Raw genomic sequence first — 20,793 nt, 5'->3', positions numbered from 1 at the left:
TGTGATATTGTGACTTTTTCTCAAAAATTGATGACTTAATATTTAATAATATAATATTTTGTAATAATCATTATTTTCTATTATTATATATAATATATTATATATATTATAAATATATTTCCTAATATCAAGACTTTCTGCTTGTGATAGTATGACTTTCTTTACTACAACTTTATTGTTATATTATGACTTTTTATCCAAAATGAATGACGTAATACTCCTACTTTTTTCTTTATCCTCGCAATTTCAAGACGTTATTGTTGTGATGTTATGACTCTTTTTCTTGTAAATCTACAACTTTATTCTTGTAAAATTCCTTTTTTCCCGTAATATTGCTTTACATTTATATTCTTGTATTATTATTCCTACATTTTTATCCTAGAATTATTACTTTATTCTAAATTAGGATTTTTTTTCTCGAAATATTACAACTTCTTCCTCGTATTCTTGTTATATTATGAGTTTTCTTTTCCCCTCATAGAATTATGACTTTTTTCTTGTAATATTATGACTTTTCTCGTTTTTATTATTTTTAAATGGATCCGTCATAGTTTTTTACCATGGGGAGTTTATGACGTACCTTTGTACCATTTACTGGGTCATTCACTGCACTCACACTTCTGGAATTTCGAATAAAAACCTGAAATAAAACTTATTGTCATTGTAAAGAACAAGTTCACCTTTGTTATATATATATATACTGTATATATATTTTTATTTTTTATTCCCTTTGTCAATCACACAAAATGAAGCACAACACATAATAACAAACAAACAAACAAAAAATATATATATATTGTTATTGACACAGTAAAGTTGAAGCTGCACTGATGCAATATGCTTCCTCTCCACCGTCATCATCATCATCATCATCATCATCACCACGGGCTGACGCCCCTCGGAGCGGAGGCCTCTGATTGGTCAGGAGCGCAGTCCCGTCCCCCGTCCTGCTGCAGATCAGACACCTTTTTTCTTTTGTGGCCATGTTCTGAATCCGTGTGTGGTGGTGTTAAGCCTGCCCCGTTCACCCCGCCTCCAGGCAGACGGCAGGAGGGCAGGGAGTGGGGGGGAGGGAGCGAGCAGCCGATCGTGGGTAATGTTTGGAAAAAGCCTCGGCGGTGCTGCGGACCGAAGAGCGGAACTTCTCCTCCGGAGTTTAGACGAAGCTAGCTTAGCTGTTGTTAGCTTCCAGGCTAATTGCACGGACGTTGTCCCCTCGTCGTCGTCGCGGGCAAAGCGAGCAGCAGCAGCTGGTAATTAAAAACCCGAGAAAACGCGAGCTTCTCCTTCAACATGGTGACGAGTCTCCTGTCATCCGCGATACGGCCGCTCGCGTCGCAGCTCCAGCGGCGGCTCGTCGCCAGACACGGCCGCAGCCCCCGACTCACGCCCGCCAGGGGATGCAACCTCACGGCGTGCTCGAGCAAATATGTGCTGTCGCAGAGTAAGTACCATTTATTTTATTTATTTTATTTATTTTATTTATTTTATTTATTTTATTTATTTTATTTATTTTAATTTATTTTAATTTATTTATGTATGTTATTTATTTTTAATTTATTTTAATTTATTTATTTATGTATGTATGTATGTATTTATTTATTTACACACATACGTACCTGCACACATTTACTTTAACAGCTGCTAATAATAATAATCATCATCATAATCAAACAGCCCCTTCAGTGTCAGACACAGTGACTCTATATGTGTTGTGTATCGTGGAGGTGCGTTCGTTTTGTCGTTCTGTTTCATTGTGCGGGGTCAAACACCAGCGTCAGATAATTGTCTTCTGTTGTCATCTGGGAAACGTGCGCGGACGTGATCTGGAAAACTCGGGACTGGAGTCTTCCTCATCACTGGATCTGGATCAGCATCGAACACGTCCGCAGCGTTGTTGACCGAGAAGCCGAGACTTTGACTCCAGGCTCCAGGTTTTCCAGAGAAAAAAAGAAGCAGCAAAAGGATCGATACGTTAAAAGTCACTGGAGCATGTAGGGGCCACTTAAATGACCTTTTGACCTACTTTGGGGCCTGCACGTGACGTCATTACATATGTATAGAAGGGAATTTTCAAAAATTAATTTTTACATGCTTTTTTTGTTCTTTTTTCTTTTTACATTTAAGTACATAGACCTCAAATAGGCAAAAACAAGTGCTCCTTTTTAGATTTTAATTTCATCTTTAATTACATTTTCTTTTAATAAATATTTGCCATTGCTGTCTCCATCACGTCTCCACTGTGCATTTCCTCATTGAGGTTTTGTTTACGTTAATATTTAAAATCCCAACAGTGCAGATACAAGTTTACCACGGTTGGAGTATCAGGTTCACATTGAGAGAGAGAAAAATTGGTGACTTTCAGAATAAAGTCGTAGATTTGTGCGAATAAAGTCATACATTTTTACAAGGATAAAGTCGTGGTACTATGACTGTAAAGAAAGTCATAACATAGCAAGAAAAAACTCATAATATTTTGAGAATAAAGTCGTTATTTGCAAGAATAAAGTAGAAATATTTTGAGAATAAAGTCATCATTTTACTAGAATAAAGTCTTAATTTTACGAGAATTAAGTCAGAATATTTTTGAGAATAAAGTCGTAATTTTACTTGAATAAAGTAATAATTTTACAAAAATAAATTTGTAATATGACAATGAAGTCGAAATTTTACGAGAAAAAATCATAGTATTACAAGAATAAAGTTGAAATTTTAAACGAATTCAAGTCAAAATATTTTGAGAGTAAAGTTGTACTTTTAGAGATTAAAGTCGTTTTCTCAAAGTCTCACCTAACCCTACTTATTTATTTCCCTCAACGTGGCCCTAAACATGTTGCACCTGTGGCTCCGTGGATATTTTGAGACACCTTATGAAGCTCATCTGACGAGTCACAACAACTTCCTCGACCAGTCAACACGCCCAGTGGCATGAGCCACCATGTCTCGTCCGCCGTCTCCTGGCAACTACCACCACAGAGTCAACATGGAGGAGGAAAAAAAACTTTGGAAGAGGAAAAATCGTCTTTCCGGGTTTCTGCTGCCCTGATGTCAATGTGGAGCTTGTTCCAATGTTGAGGAACCAGGACAGAAAACAGACGTGATTTAGTTGAGCAGTGGCTGCCCGACCCCTCGCAGTGAGGGAGGGACGAGACGCTTGGCAGTACTTTGCTGCCAAAGAAATTAACTATATGCATAATGCAATATTTACACAAAACATATTAGTTAATACCTGTACTTCATTTAAGAATGGTAAATGGACTGTCTCATTGATGTTTGGCGCTATTCTTGCCTTATTGATCACAAAAAGTAATTTTCACACATTCATACAACGCTTTTTTCAATCACACAATCATTTATACAACCATAACTTGTCAGTGGGAAGTTTGGTTAAAGTTGCCCAAGCTCACTTGTTGGGCGCACGGATTGCAGGAGCCGGGGATCGAACCACCGACCTTCTGCTTAATGGAATTCTCTCTGCCTCCTGAGCCACAGCGGCACTCGTGTTAACTAGTGCTGCAACTAACCAGTATTTTCATCATCGATTAATCTGTCTATTATTTTATCGATTTATCGATTTGTTGTTTGGTCAATAAAATGTCGATGATGTTTTGTTTTGTCCACACATCAGGCATATTCAGTTCACTGTCAGAGAGGAGCAAAGAAACGAGAAAATATTCGCAGTTAAGAAGCTGAAATCAGAGAACTGAGACATTTTTTCTCATGAAAACAACTTGAACCGATTAATCGATTATCAAAATAGTTGGCGATTAATTAAGTTGGCGATTACTAATCGATTAATGCAGAAGACGTTTGGAACTAATCCGTGTCACTTTCTGATTTTTGTCATGTGACGCTTTGAGGACCGTCAGAGCGACACCAATCAAAAACAAGTGAACGAGCGTGAACGACGTCCACGATGCTGTTACTGTTTCGTCCGTGCAACAACAAGGAGTCATGCGACCCAACTCCCCCCCTGGAGGAGCCTGTGAAGTGAGATGTGATGAAGATGAAGGTCATGTCCCGGTCGGACCCGTTCGGCTCGGCTCGCAGTGGAAACCTCTAAGCCCCCGTGCTGGATGAGTGGAGAGGAAAACAACAGGCCGAGCTGCTTTTGTGCCCTTTGACACTTGATATGTTTTTTTTTTTTTTTTACAGTACACGGTTTTATACCTGGAGTTACTTTGTGTGTGTTTGGCTGGATTCCAAAGGAAAGCCGGAAAAATGAGGGGGGTAAGAGAACACGAAGCACAGCTTCAGGGTAATTAAAAAGGGCCATCGACGGACGTTTTTGTCGGAGCCGGTGGCTCCGCTGACCGGAGGGCCCCCGGTCTGAGTCCCCCTGCTGTGGAGTGGAGCTGGGGGCGTGCCAGGACATTCCGCGTGTCACTTTCTTCACAAGCCTGCCCACTTGGCCCTTAGTCTGCAATTTCCTCTTACGGAAAAAAAAAAAGAAGAGTAGGAGGAAGCACCATTGCTCATTCTCTCCCTTTTTCATTCAGTTCCTTCCAAACGGCTCCGAGGGAAGAAGGACTCTCTGTCTTAGTGTAGTTTTTCACTTTTAATGACTTAGATTTATTTATTTTTCCTTTTTCAAAATGGACTGTTTAAAAAGGCACGGTGCAGCTGAGATGAAACGTGGGTGTCAGGATTTTTCCTCCACCTTTTTACTTGTACACGGTCAGCTGTCAATTTAAAATTTCTTCTCCTCTTCCTCTTCCCCTCTCCACCTCCAGTGCACCCCATGTGGCAGGGACCCCTCGCGGTACCGGGAGGCGACCGCCAGTCCCCCATCGACATCGTCGTGCGCAAGAGCGTCTTCGACTCGCAGCTGAAGCCCCTGGTCACCGACTACGACCCGGACACCTGCCAGCAGATCTGGAATAACGGTTACTCCTTCCTGGTGGAGTACGACGACACGACAGACAAGTCCAGTGAGTCCAACAAAAAAAAAGTATTGGCGGCTGTGTTTCAATCCGCAGAGAAATCCGGAAAGTAAAATAAATGATTCGCTCCGTGCAAGTTCCTCTTTGTCGACTTCTAGATTTATTGTAAGGTTCCTTTTTAAATCAAAAATGGGCTAAGGGGGAATCTCAGCAGGGGGAACGCATGTTTTCTGATCTACACAGTTGGATTATTCTCCTTCTTAACCCCCTCCCACCTCAGTCTGTAGGAAAATTCAGAAATCAATGCTACTAAGTAAAGCTGCTGGTTTAAAGAAAGAAAAGCAAAAAATCACAGCCATGTAGACCTGATGATTGTCATGTGACTTAAACGTCTTTCCTGACTTTCACAACTACTACGTAGTCGTTTTTTTTTGAAGTGTTGGTCATCAAAACGCTTTTACCGTCAACTCTTTTCAACAAAGGTCTTGTATTGTTAAAAAAAAAGACAAATATCTTATAGCTACAATACAATAGGTGTCACATGCTCGCAGTGGTTGTGTTATGAGCTTAGTCTGGTACTAGAACAAAAAAAAGAGACGGATACGACGAGGACACGGAGGAACAAGGTTCTTTTATTACAAGTTATATGAGCAAATTAAACAATACAAGACATTGATGTGTTATTGTGTCATGCTGTATTGTCTACTGTAAGACAGGGAGGAGTCCTTATCTGTGGGAAGTGTTACTGTCGCTGATACACACACTTTATGGAGGCAATAGAAAAGTCAATGAGTTCTGGTCGAGTGCAGCCTCTCACCTCAGTGTTTCCTGACCCAGTGAGTCTTGTTCCGTGTTACTCAGCAAACAACCAGACAGGAGGAGGAAACAACTTCTAGAGCCATCGATTACTAGACAGTTTCATACTTTAAACAGGAGTGTGAACTAAATGAATAGATGGATGGATGGATGGATGGATGGATACTTTATTGATCCCAAACTCACAGAAGCAGGTATCACACAACACACCTCACAAAATAAACAATATATACAAAAACAAATATATACGAATTTCGTAAAAAATATAGACAATACGAAAACTAAATATAAAGGATTTTACATGAACAATTTGTAGTGGAGAATAATTCAGTATGTGCAGAAGAACGTGGTAACGTAAAGGTGCAAATGTGCCGGGATTTGTGTTTCCCTGTAACGGTCCTTGAGTCTTCTGGAGAAGGAGCCTCTCCGCTGTGTGTTCCAGTCTCATAAATTTCCATTTTTTCCTTTTCCGGTGCAGCGCTGAAAGGCGGCCCCCTGCGAGACAAATTCAGGCTGTGTCAGTTCCACTTCCACTGGGGTGAGAGCAACGCCTGGGGGTCGGAGCACACGCTGGACAGGAGGCTGTTCCCCGCGGAGGTACTGCACCTGTGCATCTATACATGGAAACACTAAAGCAGATAAACAGAGCAGCCATTCAATAAGAGACAAAAAAGGACACAAATGGATAAAGGATAAAAATATAAAATATACCGTAAAAGAGGTGAAGTGTAAAAACGAAACTTGATAAACTTGTGCAACTCTTCTCATGTTATTCATAAAAATAGATGTTCCAGCCTCACTTACGTAACAAAAGGTTCCAGTGTGTGTGGTTGTGTGTGTGTGTGTGTGTGTGTGTGTGTGTGTGTGTGTGTGTGTGTGTGTGTGTGTGTGTGTGTGTGTGTGTCATTTACCAAGCCCTTGTCGGTGGTGTTGGGAATGTGTGCAGGTCATTGTTCTCATCACTCACCAGTCTTTGTGTGCTTGTGTGTGCAGGGTATCAAGTTACAGGTGTGACTGACAAATATTTCCAATCTGTGGCTGATGTGTGTTGTGTTCATGCATGTGAGTTTTCAAGCAAACTAATCGGCAAAATAAAAATATGAAATATGAATCGGTCATTTGAAGAAACTCTTATTTTGAAAAGACAAAGGAAAGAAATAAAGAATGAGTGGGTCATGTGGAGGACAGAAGTGTACGTGGGATCAAGACGGAGGTTGAAAATACCAAGGTTATGAGTTGTGGACTCACACACACACACACACACACACACACACACACACACCACTTCAGTGGAACCTTGAGTTTTTATAGATATTATAAAGTTGTACGATTATTTCCTGGTTGCCACTATGGCTGTATAGTTAAGTTGCATAACATATAAACACAACAATAAAAATAATCATCATCTATGCATCATAGTAGTATTTTCTTCTACTTGTTAAGTTATTTTGTGTTTTTTCCAGTATCATTTTCTCACTGTAGTGGTCGTAGCTTTTTTTGTGTGTGTGTATGTATGTGTATAAAAAAACACTCAAATTATAAATGAAGAAAAATCAACATCAAACTATAACTACACTAAATGTTCATGTTGGGTTTCCCACGTGTGCGTCCACAGCTCCACTTGGTCCACTGGAACTCTGACAAGTACAGTCTGTTCGAGGAGGCGGTGATGGAGGACAACGGGCTGGCTGTGATCGGAGTCTTTCTGAAGGTACACACCTGCGAGCACACACATACACACATACCCACAGTAAACGTGCACATTCCTGCTGGGTGTGTTTAATGTTTACACGTCTGTATGGAGCTCTGCCCTGAGAGTTAAATCCAGATTAATGTCTAATCCTTGTGCAGGTGGGGAAGAGACACGAGGGGCTGCAGAAGCTGGTCGATGCTCTGCCTGCAATCAGACACAAGGTGAGTCCATGTTCACACCCTGATCCTCACAGGATCCTTTTAACATCATGTGACTAATAAAATGTATTTATTAAAACTTGAAAAAAATAAAAAACGACTTCCTATTCCTTTTAATTCCTCTTGGTACCATTTGAAGGTGACCGACTCAGTTCGTCCTTCTCTTTCGTCTCTGCTGCTGCACCGCTTATCTCAACTGATAGTGTCTGATAAAGTCTGCTTGAATCAATGTGATGGTTGTTTAACCCTCATTTAAACACACATTTTATGACGGATGATTATTATTGTAGTGTTTAATAATAGATAAAAAAAATCCCACCGGATGCGGCATTTGCGATTTGACTTACAATCAAAAACTCTTGTTGCAAACGCTACGGTTTACAGACACGCAAACATGTCAGTGAAGTACCTTTATTTATACAGGTAATATCATTGAGACACAGGGTCTCATTCTCAAGAGAGACCTGTCAGGACAATACAACAACAATCAGTTACAGACAGATCTAAAAATAGTGTATACAATATTTAAAAGAAAGTGCCAAGTACAATAAGACTAAAAGCAAGAACAAGTTTACAAAGTAGCTTTTTCCAGTGACCTTAAAATGAGTTGTCAAGATCCCCTGGCGGGACCAAACTGGAGAGCTTAAGATTCTGCTGCAGTGTATTCCAGGTTGAGTGGAATAGTAAATCGAAGGTGAATTAAAAGCAGCATGCAGGCGGTTAAACATATGTCTGTCTTTTGGTGTCTGCAGGACAGCGTGGTGGAGTTCAATAGGTTCAACCCCGCCTGTCTGTTACCTGCCAACACTGACGACTACTGGACGTACCACGGCTCGCTGACGACCCCTCCCCTCACCGAGTCCGTCAGCTGGATCGTCATGAAGCAGCACATTGAAGTCAGCCACGATCAGGTGTGTGTGTGTGTGTGTGTGTGTGTGTGTGTGTGTGTGTGTGTGTGTGTGTGTGTGTGTGTGTGTGTGTGTGTGTGTGTGTGTGTGTGTGTGTGTGTGTGTGTGTGTGTGTGTGTGTGTGTGTGTGTGTGTGTGTGTGTGTGTGTGTGTGTGTGTGTGTGTGTGTGTGTTTTAACAAAATATTAAAAAGGTTTGTAGTTCAGCTGGAATCTTTTATTATTTTTCAAACGTTGCTCTGTCTGTTGCGTGTGGAAAAAAAATCAACATTTTCTTGGAGGCTTTAAAATCTAAAATACTCTGCTGCCCCCAAGTGGCCAAAAGTAATCGGTGCAGTTTGAGGTTGAGCTGAACTCAAACTGGTTCCAGAAGGTGAACCGTAGAATTACCCACAATCCAACAATCCGGATCAACGTTAAGGTGTGTCTAACCATTAAGTGTAATTAGGACAATTATGGCCAAACAAGCATGTCAACAATTTTTGGGCTCGTCACATGCGACCTTGAGGTGTGTGTGTTGTGTTTGTGTGTGTGTGTGTGTGTGTGTGTAAAACACAATTGAATCTATTGCCAAGTAGGAGTTAGTTTTGGTGCATAAGAAAAGTAAGTACGTAGAAACTGAAGGGAAAGATTAAAGCAAATTATAAAGAGATAAGATCAAGAGAAAAATCACAAGTGAACACTACACGACAGATATAAGAATATATAATAATGTGTGCAATATGAGTAAACAGTATCCCAAGTAATAGAGACTCTCCCTCTTGTTTTCTGACTCCGCCCCCCTCAGCTTGCCGTCTTCCGGAGCCTCCTGTTCACCTCGGCGGAGGAGGAGGTGCAGAAGAGCATGGTGAACAACTTCCGTGTGCAGCAGCCTCTGCGCGGCCGCACCGTGCGCTCCTCCTTCACCCCCTTCCTGCAGGGGGCGCCATCGGCCGAGGGCGACAACAAGCACGCCCACTGACACACTGCTGGACCCAGTACACGCACGCACGCGCACACACACACACACACACACACACACACACACACACACGCACACGGAGAAGAAAACATACTTTTAAAAACGTATTCTTCATGCTGTTCTTTCATAGGGTGAATGCAATTTTTCAAAAATTTCAGATTTTGCCTTTAACTTTTTCAAAGCAATAACCGATAAGGACTGGTTGCTGTGGGGGTACAGATATGTGGCTATTATCATGAATTGTATTTATAAAGCATTAAGTAACGGTGTTTATTCAGTTACTGTACGTGAGTTTATGGCTGCAGCTCAGTGTCGAGGAATTAAAAAACATCACTGTCGCAGCGGTTTACAAAACAGTGACCAGGAGATTTTTTTTATCAAGGTGGAGTTATATATCGCCTTATTTCTCTCCAGAAGAAAACATAACTTCATGTAATATCATCACCAAAATCATATACTACCAAAATATGCCTCTTTTTAATTCTTTTTTTTTACTCCGATTCATGTCGTCTATACATTACTAAGATGAACAGACTGTATGTTCTCCATGTCTGTTACAAAGAGAATATCATTATACCGTATGACATTTACAGACCTTTTTGTTTCTTACAGTATGTGACTTTTAAAAAAACTCCACTGAGCCTCGTTTTCCTGTCAAATAATAAGTTACTAATAAGCACAAAAACATGACAGGGGGGTATTACTGTAGCACATGTACTTTTAAGAATCATCTAATTTTAAATAAGCAGTTCCTTTTTTCTATCACAGTAACATCTGGTACCATAACCATAGTGCCTTAAATGCCCCGCTTGTTGTCGGCCAGAGTTTCCACAACAGAGCGCGACCCGATTCCACGTCTTTGCTCCGGTTAAAGTGTTTGCTCCGGCAGACGAAAGGTTGACCCTCAACTTATATCTCTGCAAACCAATCCGTCAAGTATTCAACTCTAGTCGAGCTTCGACCAATCAGCTTCAAACGGATCCTCGTCCGAACCTTCCGAAAACCTCCGCGTTGTCGACTAATTGAGTCGGGTTTCTTCCGGTTCTTATGGGGAGGAAACCGTCCGTCTTTGGTTTGGTCCCAGTCTTTCTTTTTATTTTATTTGTGGCAGAAGAAGGAACTCACTAGTACCAATGAGTTTTTTACTGTTATGGGTTTGGGAATGGGGATTAAAAGAGTTGTTGTTTTTAATTATATTGTTGACTGTAACTGGTCTAAGCTGCTTAAAATTAGGTCAAAAACGCACAAAGGAAACTACCCAGAATAACTGTGGACATATTGTATATTAAAGGAGACATATTCTGCTTTTTGGGTTTATGTTTTTTTTATTTTTTGTGAATGTAAAAAGTTCTGTAAAGTTAAAAAGCAGAAAGTAAAGGGAGCTCCTCTCCCCGGCAGGGAAAAACTGATCCCGACGCCAGTTCTCCCCCCCCCAAACAAAAGTGGGAGTGGAGCCAGCTGGCCAATCAGAGCAGACTGGGCTTCATCAGCGAGGGAGGACGGGAGCTAAAAAGGGTTTCAGACAAGATGTTGTGAAAGAGGAGCTGCAGGAAAGTGATGTTTACTGAACATTAGAGTTGTTAACTGTTTCAAGTAATAACCCACATAAAAAATTATGAACCTGAATATGAACATAATATGTCTCCTTTAATTACTGAAGGACGGAGGGGACACAACAGGACCAACTGTCCACAACAGGTTATTTACTGGATTCCACTATTCACAGCGACTACTTGGCGAACCTCATCCGGAACTTTTAATCAAACTATAAAACTACAGTCAATCAAACGCTTCCTCGGTGTGTGCGATTTTAAAAATGAATCAATAAATGAATCTAGTTTTATTGGGACGCGACAGATGAGCAAGCTGACGCAACCTTGCAGTATTCGAAGGGACGTAGCGGTCGGCCTGCTCTCTGGCTCGCGTCCAACTGAACAGAACGAGAAACTTGGGGAAAAGACGAAGGGGGAGGAGGGCAGATAGGAAAGGAGGCCACACACACACACGCACGCACACACGCACGCACACACACACGCACGCACACGAAAACGCCAGTTCAGTTTCTCACGTGTCTGAAACTTTGCACCAGAAAACCACATCAGATGAGGTCACTTTTAAAAACGAAACTCATGTGTGAAGGTTTTTTTCCTCCATGGATGTATAGTTTGAGTGGAGGGGTGAGAGGTCACGGTCGTCTCTATAATCCCTCAGTGACAATGCAACTCCCCCAGCCCCGGCCCCTCTGCGTCTTTTTCAGAAACAGCCGCCGCCCCCCCCCCCCCCCCCCCCCCCAAAGTACGTCCTCAGTCAGCCTCCCCTCCGCACTGAATAGACGAACTGTATTGAAAAGCTCGGATGGCGTGTGATGTGAACCGAGTGATGGTGATTCATTGTGACGGCTGCCGACGGGGGGGCGGGACATTATTCAAATGCAGAAAAGATTGTAGTGGAAACTTAACGTAGAAATCTGAGTGTTTGTGTGTCCGTGTCTGGTCTACGACGGCTTTTTAGGGCCACGGTGAGGGGAAGTGAATCAAGTCGTAATATTATGAGAATAAAGTCCTGATTTTACGAGTATTTTATTTAATATTATCTCGTTTTACTAGTAATATTACGACTTTATTCTCAGAAATGTACAACTATTCTCAAAGTCTCAATGTGGCCCTAAAACTCCGTCCTACATGGTTGCTTTTTTTTCTTTCTTTCTTTTATTTTTTAGATGTTGCAATACTGAATCTGTGTCCGCTGCATCATACTCACATGGAGATAAGGGGCCGAGTGCTGCATTAATCTTGTACAGATGTATTTTAACGATGTCACGTTTTCGTGGCGTTCTTACTTCTTCTTCTTTTTAACTTTTGAAAATGCAAGTCAGCATTTTCTGATGTGTTCTGATGCAGATGTTTGTCTCAAAGGCCTTTTTTTTCTGTCAGTGAGTCGGCGATGTTTCACTTTACTGGGACTTTGTCGCAGTTTTTTCGTGTTCAGGAGTTTGAAATCTTTTTTTTCTTCTGCCTTGTGTCACTGTCTTGCCTTTTTCCATACATTAAAAACTGTTACAGAATGACGCCATGCTCGGTGTGTGTGTGTGTGTGTGTGTGTGTGTGTGTGTGTGTGTGTGTGTGTGTGTGTGTGTGTGTGTGTGTGTGTGTGTGTGTGTGTGTGTGTGTGTGTGTGTGTGTGTGTGTGTGTGTGTGTGTGTGTGTGTGTGTGTTCTGAACATGCTATGCACTACTACATATGTTAGGGCAAATGTTTATTTGTGCAGTGGGCAGCCGACGCTCCTGCCCTGCGGAGCATCAATGAAAGGCCCCTCTCTCCCCCTCCCAGCATGCTTTGCTCCACCTGGATGGCTCCTCGCGGACCAGCTGTGCAACCAGGAGTTGTTGTTTTTTTTCTTCCCAGAGACCCCTGATCCTGGGGGGTGGAGGGGGTGGAGGAACCATCCAACGGTGTCACCTGATACAGAAACAATATGGCCTGAATTAATCATCAGTGAATTGGGATCTTGTACGATCACAGAATAATATTACATTCCAGAGTTATACGTCAGTAGGAGTCATTTCACATCTCATTAAGTTTATCCCCAAGACTTTAACTTTGACTGTTGCTTAGTTGAACATAAACATTTAATCTTTTTGAAGAAAAATATAGACGCATGCGACTTATGAGGAAAGTTTTCAGGAGTTTTTTTTATGTATCCATGAAAAGTTTTCAACCACTTTAATATTTAATGTTGTTTGAATTTTAGTGGATGTAATGAGGCTTTCAAAAAATGAAAACTGATGTCCACTTAAGGATCTAAATTAAATACAAATATAAAATACAAAATATGCTTGCTCATGTATATGATAATACGATTATATATTGTTGTATTAATTGTTTCCATTCTTCCACATTTTCCCTTGTAAAGTATTTTACAAAAAGTATTGTGGTAAAACTCCAACCAAGACGAGAAAGGAAAACTCAGCTGGACACGAAAAAGTTCCCATGTCACTGAACAACCTGGGTGTCAAGAAATGTATCTAATGTTAAGACTATAAAACATGAAAACTCATAAGGCGGATGAATATGTTTTCTAGACTGTAAATCATTAGTTTTTCAAACGACCGCAGTCCCGATATGAAAATGAATCAGATTCCTCAGCCCCGTTGTCCGTTTGCCCGACCCACCTGACCCCGGCACTCTGCCTGAATCCGGGGCCGGATCTATTTTTCTCAAAAACAAATGTGCCTCCATCTGCCCTCAGTCCCCCTCCCCAACCCCACGGATACCTTTGAAGCCCCCTGACACAGAGAGGGGATGTTTGGCGGTGGCCTCCGCCCAAGACGCCTGGGGTCCCGTGAAAACATACGCTCTCACCGCCGCCCCTGGTGTGATCCGGGGTCTCCACCTGACTCGGACCAAAGAGGTGGGAGATGGAAGCCGAGCTCTCGGGGTGTTTATTGTGCTTGGCCGCGGGGGAGAGGGGCCGGGGCTCACAGGGACACACCAGCCCGTCTCTGCTGGGCTTCCCCCGATTGTACGAGCGCGGACCGACTGAAGCTTTTAACTGCGCAGTGTAATCACACGCGTGTCTTTGTAGTATCGTGAACCAGTGAATGAACTGGGAGTTTACGAGCAAATAGCACAGAGTCAGTATTTAAAGTTTTCACCCCCTGATTCTCTGTTTGTCAGCAGGATTACACAAAAACTACTAAAACACATTTCCATGAAACTTGGCGGAAGGATGCGACTTGAAAGAACCTATCAAATTTGGGGGCGGAACTCCAAAAAGGGGCGGATCCAGGAATCCCTTTCTTTAATATTGTGAGATAGGGCGGGGGTTTTTGGGACATTTTTGCTAATTTCCGTGGCAACAATTCATGGATCTTGATATCAGGCACATCCAGGGGACTGAAGTCTGTGAGTGTGAGAGATTTGGTGCAGCTTGATTGAGTTTGCTGGGGCTTGGCGGAGATATAGGCTCAACTAACTGTCATTCTAGTGATAATACATTTTTATTTAATGACTCAAGGTCATCTTACATCATGTACAGTAATAAAACATACAATACACATCCCCAAAAAACAGTTCTAGTTCTTTTCTTTTTTCTTCTGGTATGTGATGGTTGACCTGCTTCTCCAAATTTCCTATATCTCTATTATTAATGCTAACATGGCAGGTCTTCCTCTTTTCATGAAAATGTCGTGATATTTCCTTGGTCAATTAGAAAAAACACAAAACGAGAAACAAGAAAACGCAACAACGAACTAAACAACAAAACGATAAATGGGGGAAGAAACAAAACACCTTAAAAATCCATGACAAACAAAATATTACATTGGCAAAAAAAAAAAAAGCACAGCAACAAATCTCAAAACAACGACAATCTAAAAAAAAAATGTTGTGGTGTTTCTATATATCTCATGTTTTCTTATTTGCTGGTGTGTTTTTTAATTTTACCGTTTAGTTTTTGTCGATATGTTTTCCTCATTGGTCGTGCTTTTTAATTTTTTCGCTTTCCCTTTTGCCGGAGTCATTTTTCACTTCAGGGCCACCGTTCAAAAGTGCAGGAACGCCCACAAAAATGTTGTGCTATTGCTGCACAGACGGCGGGAGCATCAGCAGACGGTTACTCATCAATCAGTGCAGAAATGTTCCGAAATGTCTCACAGTTTCACGTCCGCAGACATTCAGACAACGACCTCTGATTCACCGCTGTGACCTCTATGTGAATCCGACAGATGAAAAGAAGATGAAGAAGAAAACAGAGAGACCGCGACTTCCTGTCGAGGGGGAATAGATTTAGATCCACAAACCCTCCCTCCACTTTTCCATACAGCCGGAGATGTAAACAGGAGCATACAATGAGAGGCCCTGGTCCCTCTGAACTCGGAGCCAGCTGCTCTTCCTCGTCATCTTCCTCCTCCTCTTCTACTCATCTCCGTGTCCCTCAGCCTCTCTGATGTGTTTTTTTTTTTCTGTTTGTTCGGTGCTTCAGATATTCACAGACAAAGGACTTTCATCCATGTTTTTATTCGAGTTCACTCTGAGCGGGTTTGTTGCGGATGAGACGTGAGCGAGCCTCATGGACAGTACAGCACAGAGAGTTCCGTCAGGGACGACGATGATGATGATGATGATGATGATGATGAGTGTGTTTTGCAATTTGGTGCAAGTGAGATTTCTTAAAATTGTTATTTTTCCTCAACTGTCGTTTATCGTTGTTATGAACTGAGCCTCTCTAGTTGACACACTGTGTGTGTGTCGCTATAGAATACAGATGTTGAGTCTATTGTCCCCGAGCGGATGCTGAAGAATGAGATTTATGTTCCGTTGGGTTCTGATACCGTCGGACAGGTTTTCATCTCATTTCTATGATGTTTATAAAAATAACAGTTTGAAGTCAGGTTCTTGACAGAATAATTAGACTCATTTGCCGTTTCATTTTTTACCTCATCGATCTTTTACGTTAATATGAACGTGGACAGTAATTTGATTTGATGTGATTTGTATCTTTATTTCGAACAATTTAAAATTAAATGTATAAAACAATAACAAAAAGAGCAAAGAAAAAGGAATAGCAAAACAAATTCCAACACCATATAAACTAGACCCGTTCGAAAAAGGGATGGGAAGAGGCCTCGTCAAGTCCAAACCCCCAGTTTGGTGGTTTGGCACCAGGAAGTCAGCCTCCCACAGGGACGGAGGACAAATGAAGGAACAAAACCGCTCCTTCATTTGTCCTCCGATCTCTCGGGCGCCCTTGTGGCAGCCGGCGTACAGGTCGGACAGACGGACGCAGTGGAGATGATCCACAGCCGACGTGCGCGGATTCAAAAGTGCACCTATGGTCTCCGGATGTGCGCGTTTTTCCGACCTGGAGACCGGAGGACCGAGGCCTCGCAGCTCTTCGGGCTTTGTGCAGACGGACAGACGCAGCATCGGGGGGACGCACCTTCAGGGGCTCCGGGGGGATTCAGGGGAGCCCGTCCACCTCGTCTGGAGCGACAGGAAATTGTCTGTCTGTGTGTGCGAAGACCACAGCTCAGACTTGTGTGATTGTCTCAGCGGGAGGGGGCTTTCAAAGACAGACCAAAAAGGAAATCCCCCCCCCCCCAGCTGTTATTTAGTGAGTGCGTGTGAGGCTTTTAGACGTGATCACTCCTGCGGACGGTCGAATCGTCAAATTTGCCAACAGGACGGTTCCAAACTGAGTGAAATGACGCGGAGATATTTCATCGGCGGCCACGATAAGAGCTGCTCGGATCCTCCAAGTGTTTAGGAAATGTGCTTCAATGCTTCAGACGGGGGGCAGTGGCCTGTGAGGCGCGCTGTTTGTAGTCCGCCTTCGGATATTCTGTAGTTTCACCGCGGCGGACGCTCGTCAACAACATCGGCCGTGGCGCGATATTACGTAGTTCAGTGATCTGAGCTACGCCCTATGGATCCCTCCTCGACAACTTTCCTTGACCTCGTGACGTTTTCCACTGAGGTCAAGGAAAAGGTGATAGGAATCCACCATCATCTGGATCGCCCCCTGGTGGCTGGTATAAGTCATAAGCCCCGCCTCCTTTTTTTAAAAGTCCACGTCAAATTTTGTCACAGATGGTTTCTGTCATTTTTAGGTCGTTCCCTCCCACTGAAGTTCGTTCAAGTGTTCATTTTTTTATTTGTTATTTTGAAGCTAAAAAAAATTAGATAAAACTGACGCGCGATTGGTCGAGCTCGTGCGTCTGCAGGACCTCGATACCGAGGCTCACTGCGGACCGGGTCCGCTTTACCTTGGCTTCATTTTTTCTACGCTGGGGGGAGGAGGCAGGGAAAAAAGGTCCTCCATCTTTTATGTCCGGTCAAGATTTCACTGATTGACTTCTAAGTTCTCTCCAAGGTCCGTCTTACCTTTGCAGAACCCTGCGCGCGCCGGCCCGTACACCCAGAGATCCTCGGGCAGAGTTCTGCTCTCTCTCCAAGAAAACCTGGTTGAAAACTGAAGCGAACTAAAGAGTACCTGCCGTCGTTCGTGGGCCCCGGGGCTCCGGAACGAGTCCACTCCACCTGCCTCTTGTCTTCATGATTTTGATCTGGCAGTCGAGGAGGAGCCAGGCCCTGCTCCCTGACACCTCCATCACCGGTTGTTCAAAAATCTAGAACAGCCCGTCCGGCGACATTCACCCTCTCGGTTGTACCGGCTCGACTCTGGCTGCCGTAAATAAACTGTCTGCTCCTCCGCTTCTCGCACACCATTTTTATAAAGAATAAAGTTGAACTAAATCAGAGAGGGATGTTTATTTAAACTTTGCACGTCGAAGTGGAGTCGAGATGTCGAGAACCAAGTCCAGATGTCGAGAACCAAGTCCAGATGTCGAGAACCAAGTCGAGATGTCGAGAACAAAGTCCAGATGTCGAGAACAAAGTCGGGATGTCGAGAACAAAGTCGAACAAAGTCCAGATGTCGAGAACAAAGTCCAGATGTCGAGAACAAAGTCCAGTGTCAAGAACAAAGTCGAACAAAGTCCAGATGTCAAGAACAAAGTCGAACAAAGTCCAGATGTCGAGAACAAAGTCGAACAAAGTCCAGATGTCGAGAACAAAGTCGAACAAAGTCCAGATGTCGAGAACAAAGTCGAACAAAGTCCAGATGTCGAGAACAAAGTCCAGATGTCGAGAACAAAGTCCAGATGTCGAGAACAAAGTCCAGATGTCGAGAACAAAGTCCAGATGTCGAGAACAAAGTCCAGATGTCGAGAACAAAGTCCAGATGTCAAGAACAAAGTCCAGATGTCAAGAACAAAGTCCAGATGTCGAGAACAAAGTTAAAATGTCAAGAACAAAGTCCAGATGTCAAGAACAAAGTCCAGATGTCGAGAACAAAGTCGAACAAAGTCCAGATGTCGAGAACAAAGTCGAACAAAGTCCAGATGTCGAGAACAAAGTCCAGATGTCGAGAACAAAGTCGAACAAAGTCCAGATGTCAAGAACAAAGTCGAACAAAGTCCAGATGTTGAGAACAAAGTCGAACAAAGTCCAGATGTCGAGAACAAAGTCGAACAAAGTCCAGATGTTGAGAACAAAGTCGAACAAAGTCCGGATGTCGAGAACAAAGTCGAACAAAGTCCAGATGTTGAGAACAAAGTCGAACAAAGTCCGGATGTCGAGAACAAAGTCAAACAAAGTCCAGATGTTGAGAACAAAGTCGAAAAAAGTCCGGATGTCGAGAACAAAGTCGAAATGTGGAGAACAAAGTGGAACCAGGATTTTCCTCAGTCATTTTGACTCTCGGTGTGTGTGGGCCTCTCAGGCCACCGTAGAACTGATCTGGGGACAGTGTAGACAAAGTTAGTCTATTTCAAACAGCGAGGTATCTCAAAGAGCTTCACACGAGATATGAAAGACATCGTGGCAAATTGTAAAGTGCGACATAAGACAATCTTTAAAAAAACAAGCATTTAGAGGAAGATGTGTGAACAGAATGAGGAGAACGAGAGTGCTGCGTAAGAAAACTCAAAATCACTGGAACTGATAAAACGTCTCCAGCAGTTTTGTTTAAGCGAGCCGAGTTGCTGCAGTTGTCAGGGAGGTCGTTTTTGCGTGTGTGAATTAGGAGCACAGACTTCAGGGCGTGGAGGAAGAACACAAGTGTTTTACAAGTTTACGAGAAGAAGAAGAAGAAACGCCCACCGGCCGAGAGCAGCAGCAGCTGCTTCCTGCGCGCGTATCCTGCTTCCAAACACGTGGACGCACCAAATCTGATTCAGCATCCGCTCGCTTATTTCAAACATTAACAAAACTTCACATTCGCCCAAACGGCAGCAACACTTGACATTCCTCAAATCATTGGCCGACCTCCCGCACTTAAATCATGAGTCATCCAGCCATCCATCCATCGTCTACCACTTTTAGGGGTCCATTTAAGGGTCTCGGGGGGCTGCAGCCAATCCCAGCTGACATTGGGCGAGAGGCGGGGTTCACCCTGGACAGGTCGCCAGCCTATCACAGGGCCACACACAGAGACGGACAACCATTCACTCTCACATTCACACCTACGGTCAATTCAATCAATGGTTGGTTTTTCCTTTCATGCAGCGATCACGTCATGAACAGTGCAGCTCACCTGCCGGAGGCCGGGGTCAGGTGGAGCATCGCGACACACGGTGACGCTGAGGGGGGGTGTGGGTAATTTTTGGAAAGTTGGGTAGAAGACTAGAACGTCTAAATGTGTGTTATTCATGTGAATAAAGCACTTTGCTTATGATTTTGATGATGAAAAGATTCAGATTCGAACCATGTGGTTAGTTGTCATTTACTTTGGGGAGGGGGCAAAGTTATTTGAAACACACCTGATGACCCGAAGTCTAAAATTATGATTGATTCTTGTGAAGCTATTATATTTTTGACTTTCTATTAACTATTAAATATGACTTTCTCTTGAAATATAATGACTTTGTCTTGTAACATTTCAACACAATTCATCCTTTTTTCTTATATCATTAGGACTTTAACTTCATTTTCCTTCTACGTGGCCACAAAACTCCGTCATAAGTCAAAAACTGCCCTAAGTTAAAATAAATAATTCAAAAAAGGCCACTAAACAGTAAAAAAACATTAAAAATAATCCTGTAAATTTAACAAAATACAGACAGATTTAGTTACGTTTAAAAGTTTACCTCCAGTTCAAGTTTAGTGAATAACCTTCACTGAGATGTACGGCTGCAAAAAATCTGTCGATTATTTCCTCGATTAATAGATTTTTTGTTTGGTTCATAAAATGGTGAAAAATGTTGATTGTGTTTCCCCAAACCCTCAAGATGATGTTTTGTTTTGTCCACACACCAAAGATATTCAGTTCACTGTCACAGAGGAGCAAAGAAACCAGAAAATATTCACATTTAAGAAGCTGAAATCAGAGAATCTTGATTCTTTTTCCCCATTAAAACTACTACAATTAATCGCTGAATCGATTATCAAAATAGTTGGCGGTTAATTTAGTAGTCGATTACTAACCGATTAACTGTTGCAGCTCTGATGAGATAAACGTGTTCGGACCTCCAAAGCATGTTATTGAAAAAATTGCATGTTCAGGAATTTGAAGAAACCAACGCGACGCATCCCTGCATGGCAGTCGATGAAACATTGAAAGCTGATGCAAACAAATTCAAATTGGTTCATCTTTTTTATAATTGACGATCTCAAATGCAGTGTTGCGCTAGTGCCTCTGTCCGCCGCCAGAGGGCGCCGAAGGGCGGGAGCGACACGGGTGTCAGCCGAGCAGCCGAGGGGGGAGGGAGGGGGGCCGTGACGGAGGAGGGTAGTCCGGCCGGTTCCCACTGATC

General features: G+C 42.7%; 1 protein-coding gene across 2 annotated transcripts; it reads left to right on the top strand.

The window, feature by feature from the left end:
- Nucleotides 1-954: 954 nt before the first annotated feature.
- ca5a (carbonic anhydrase Va) lies at nucleotides 955-12,545 on the top strand. 2 transcript variants are annotated; one of them, XM_035643522.2, is made up of 8 exons: nucleotides 955-1,444; nucleotides 4,734-4,931; nucleotides 6,178-6,296; nucleotides 7,315-7,410; nucleotides 7,551-7,613; nucleotides 8,363-8,521; nucleotides 9,305-9,491; nucleotides 9,573-12,545. In XM_035643522.2, the coding sequence occupies exons 1-7, from the start codon at nucleotides 1,294-1,296 to the stop codon at nucleotides 9,476-9,478; spliced, it is 960 nt and encodes a 319-aa protein (XP_035499415.1). In that variant the 5' UTR covers nucleotides 955-1,293; the 3' UTR covers nucleotides 9,479-9,491; nucleotides 9,573-12,545. The 2 variants fall into 2 exon arrangements, with proteins under 2 accessions (XP_035499415.1, XP_035499417.1); XM_035643524.2 differs by lacking the exon at nucleotides 955-1,444 and adding an exon at nucleotides 4,469-4,635 and having other exon boundaries at nucleotides 9,305-12,545.
- The last annotated feature ends 8,248 nt before the right edge of the window (nucleotides 12,546-20,793 follow it).

This window comes from Scophthalmus maximus, chromosome 7 (assembly GCF_022379125.1).
Source record: "Scophthalmus maximus strain ysfricsl-2021 chromosome 7, ASM2237912v1, whole genome shotgun sequence".
NCBI classification, from domain to species: domain Eukaryota; kingdom Metazoa; phylum Chordata; class Actinopteri; order Pleuronectiformes; family Scophthalmidae; genus Scophthalmus; species Scophthalmus maximus.
The sequence above is the reverse complement of the archived record's forward strand: the minus strand, read 5'-3'. Positions and strand labels throughout refer to the sequence as shown.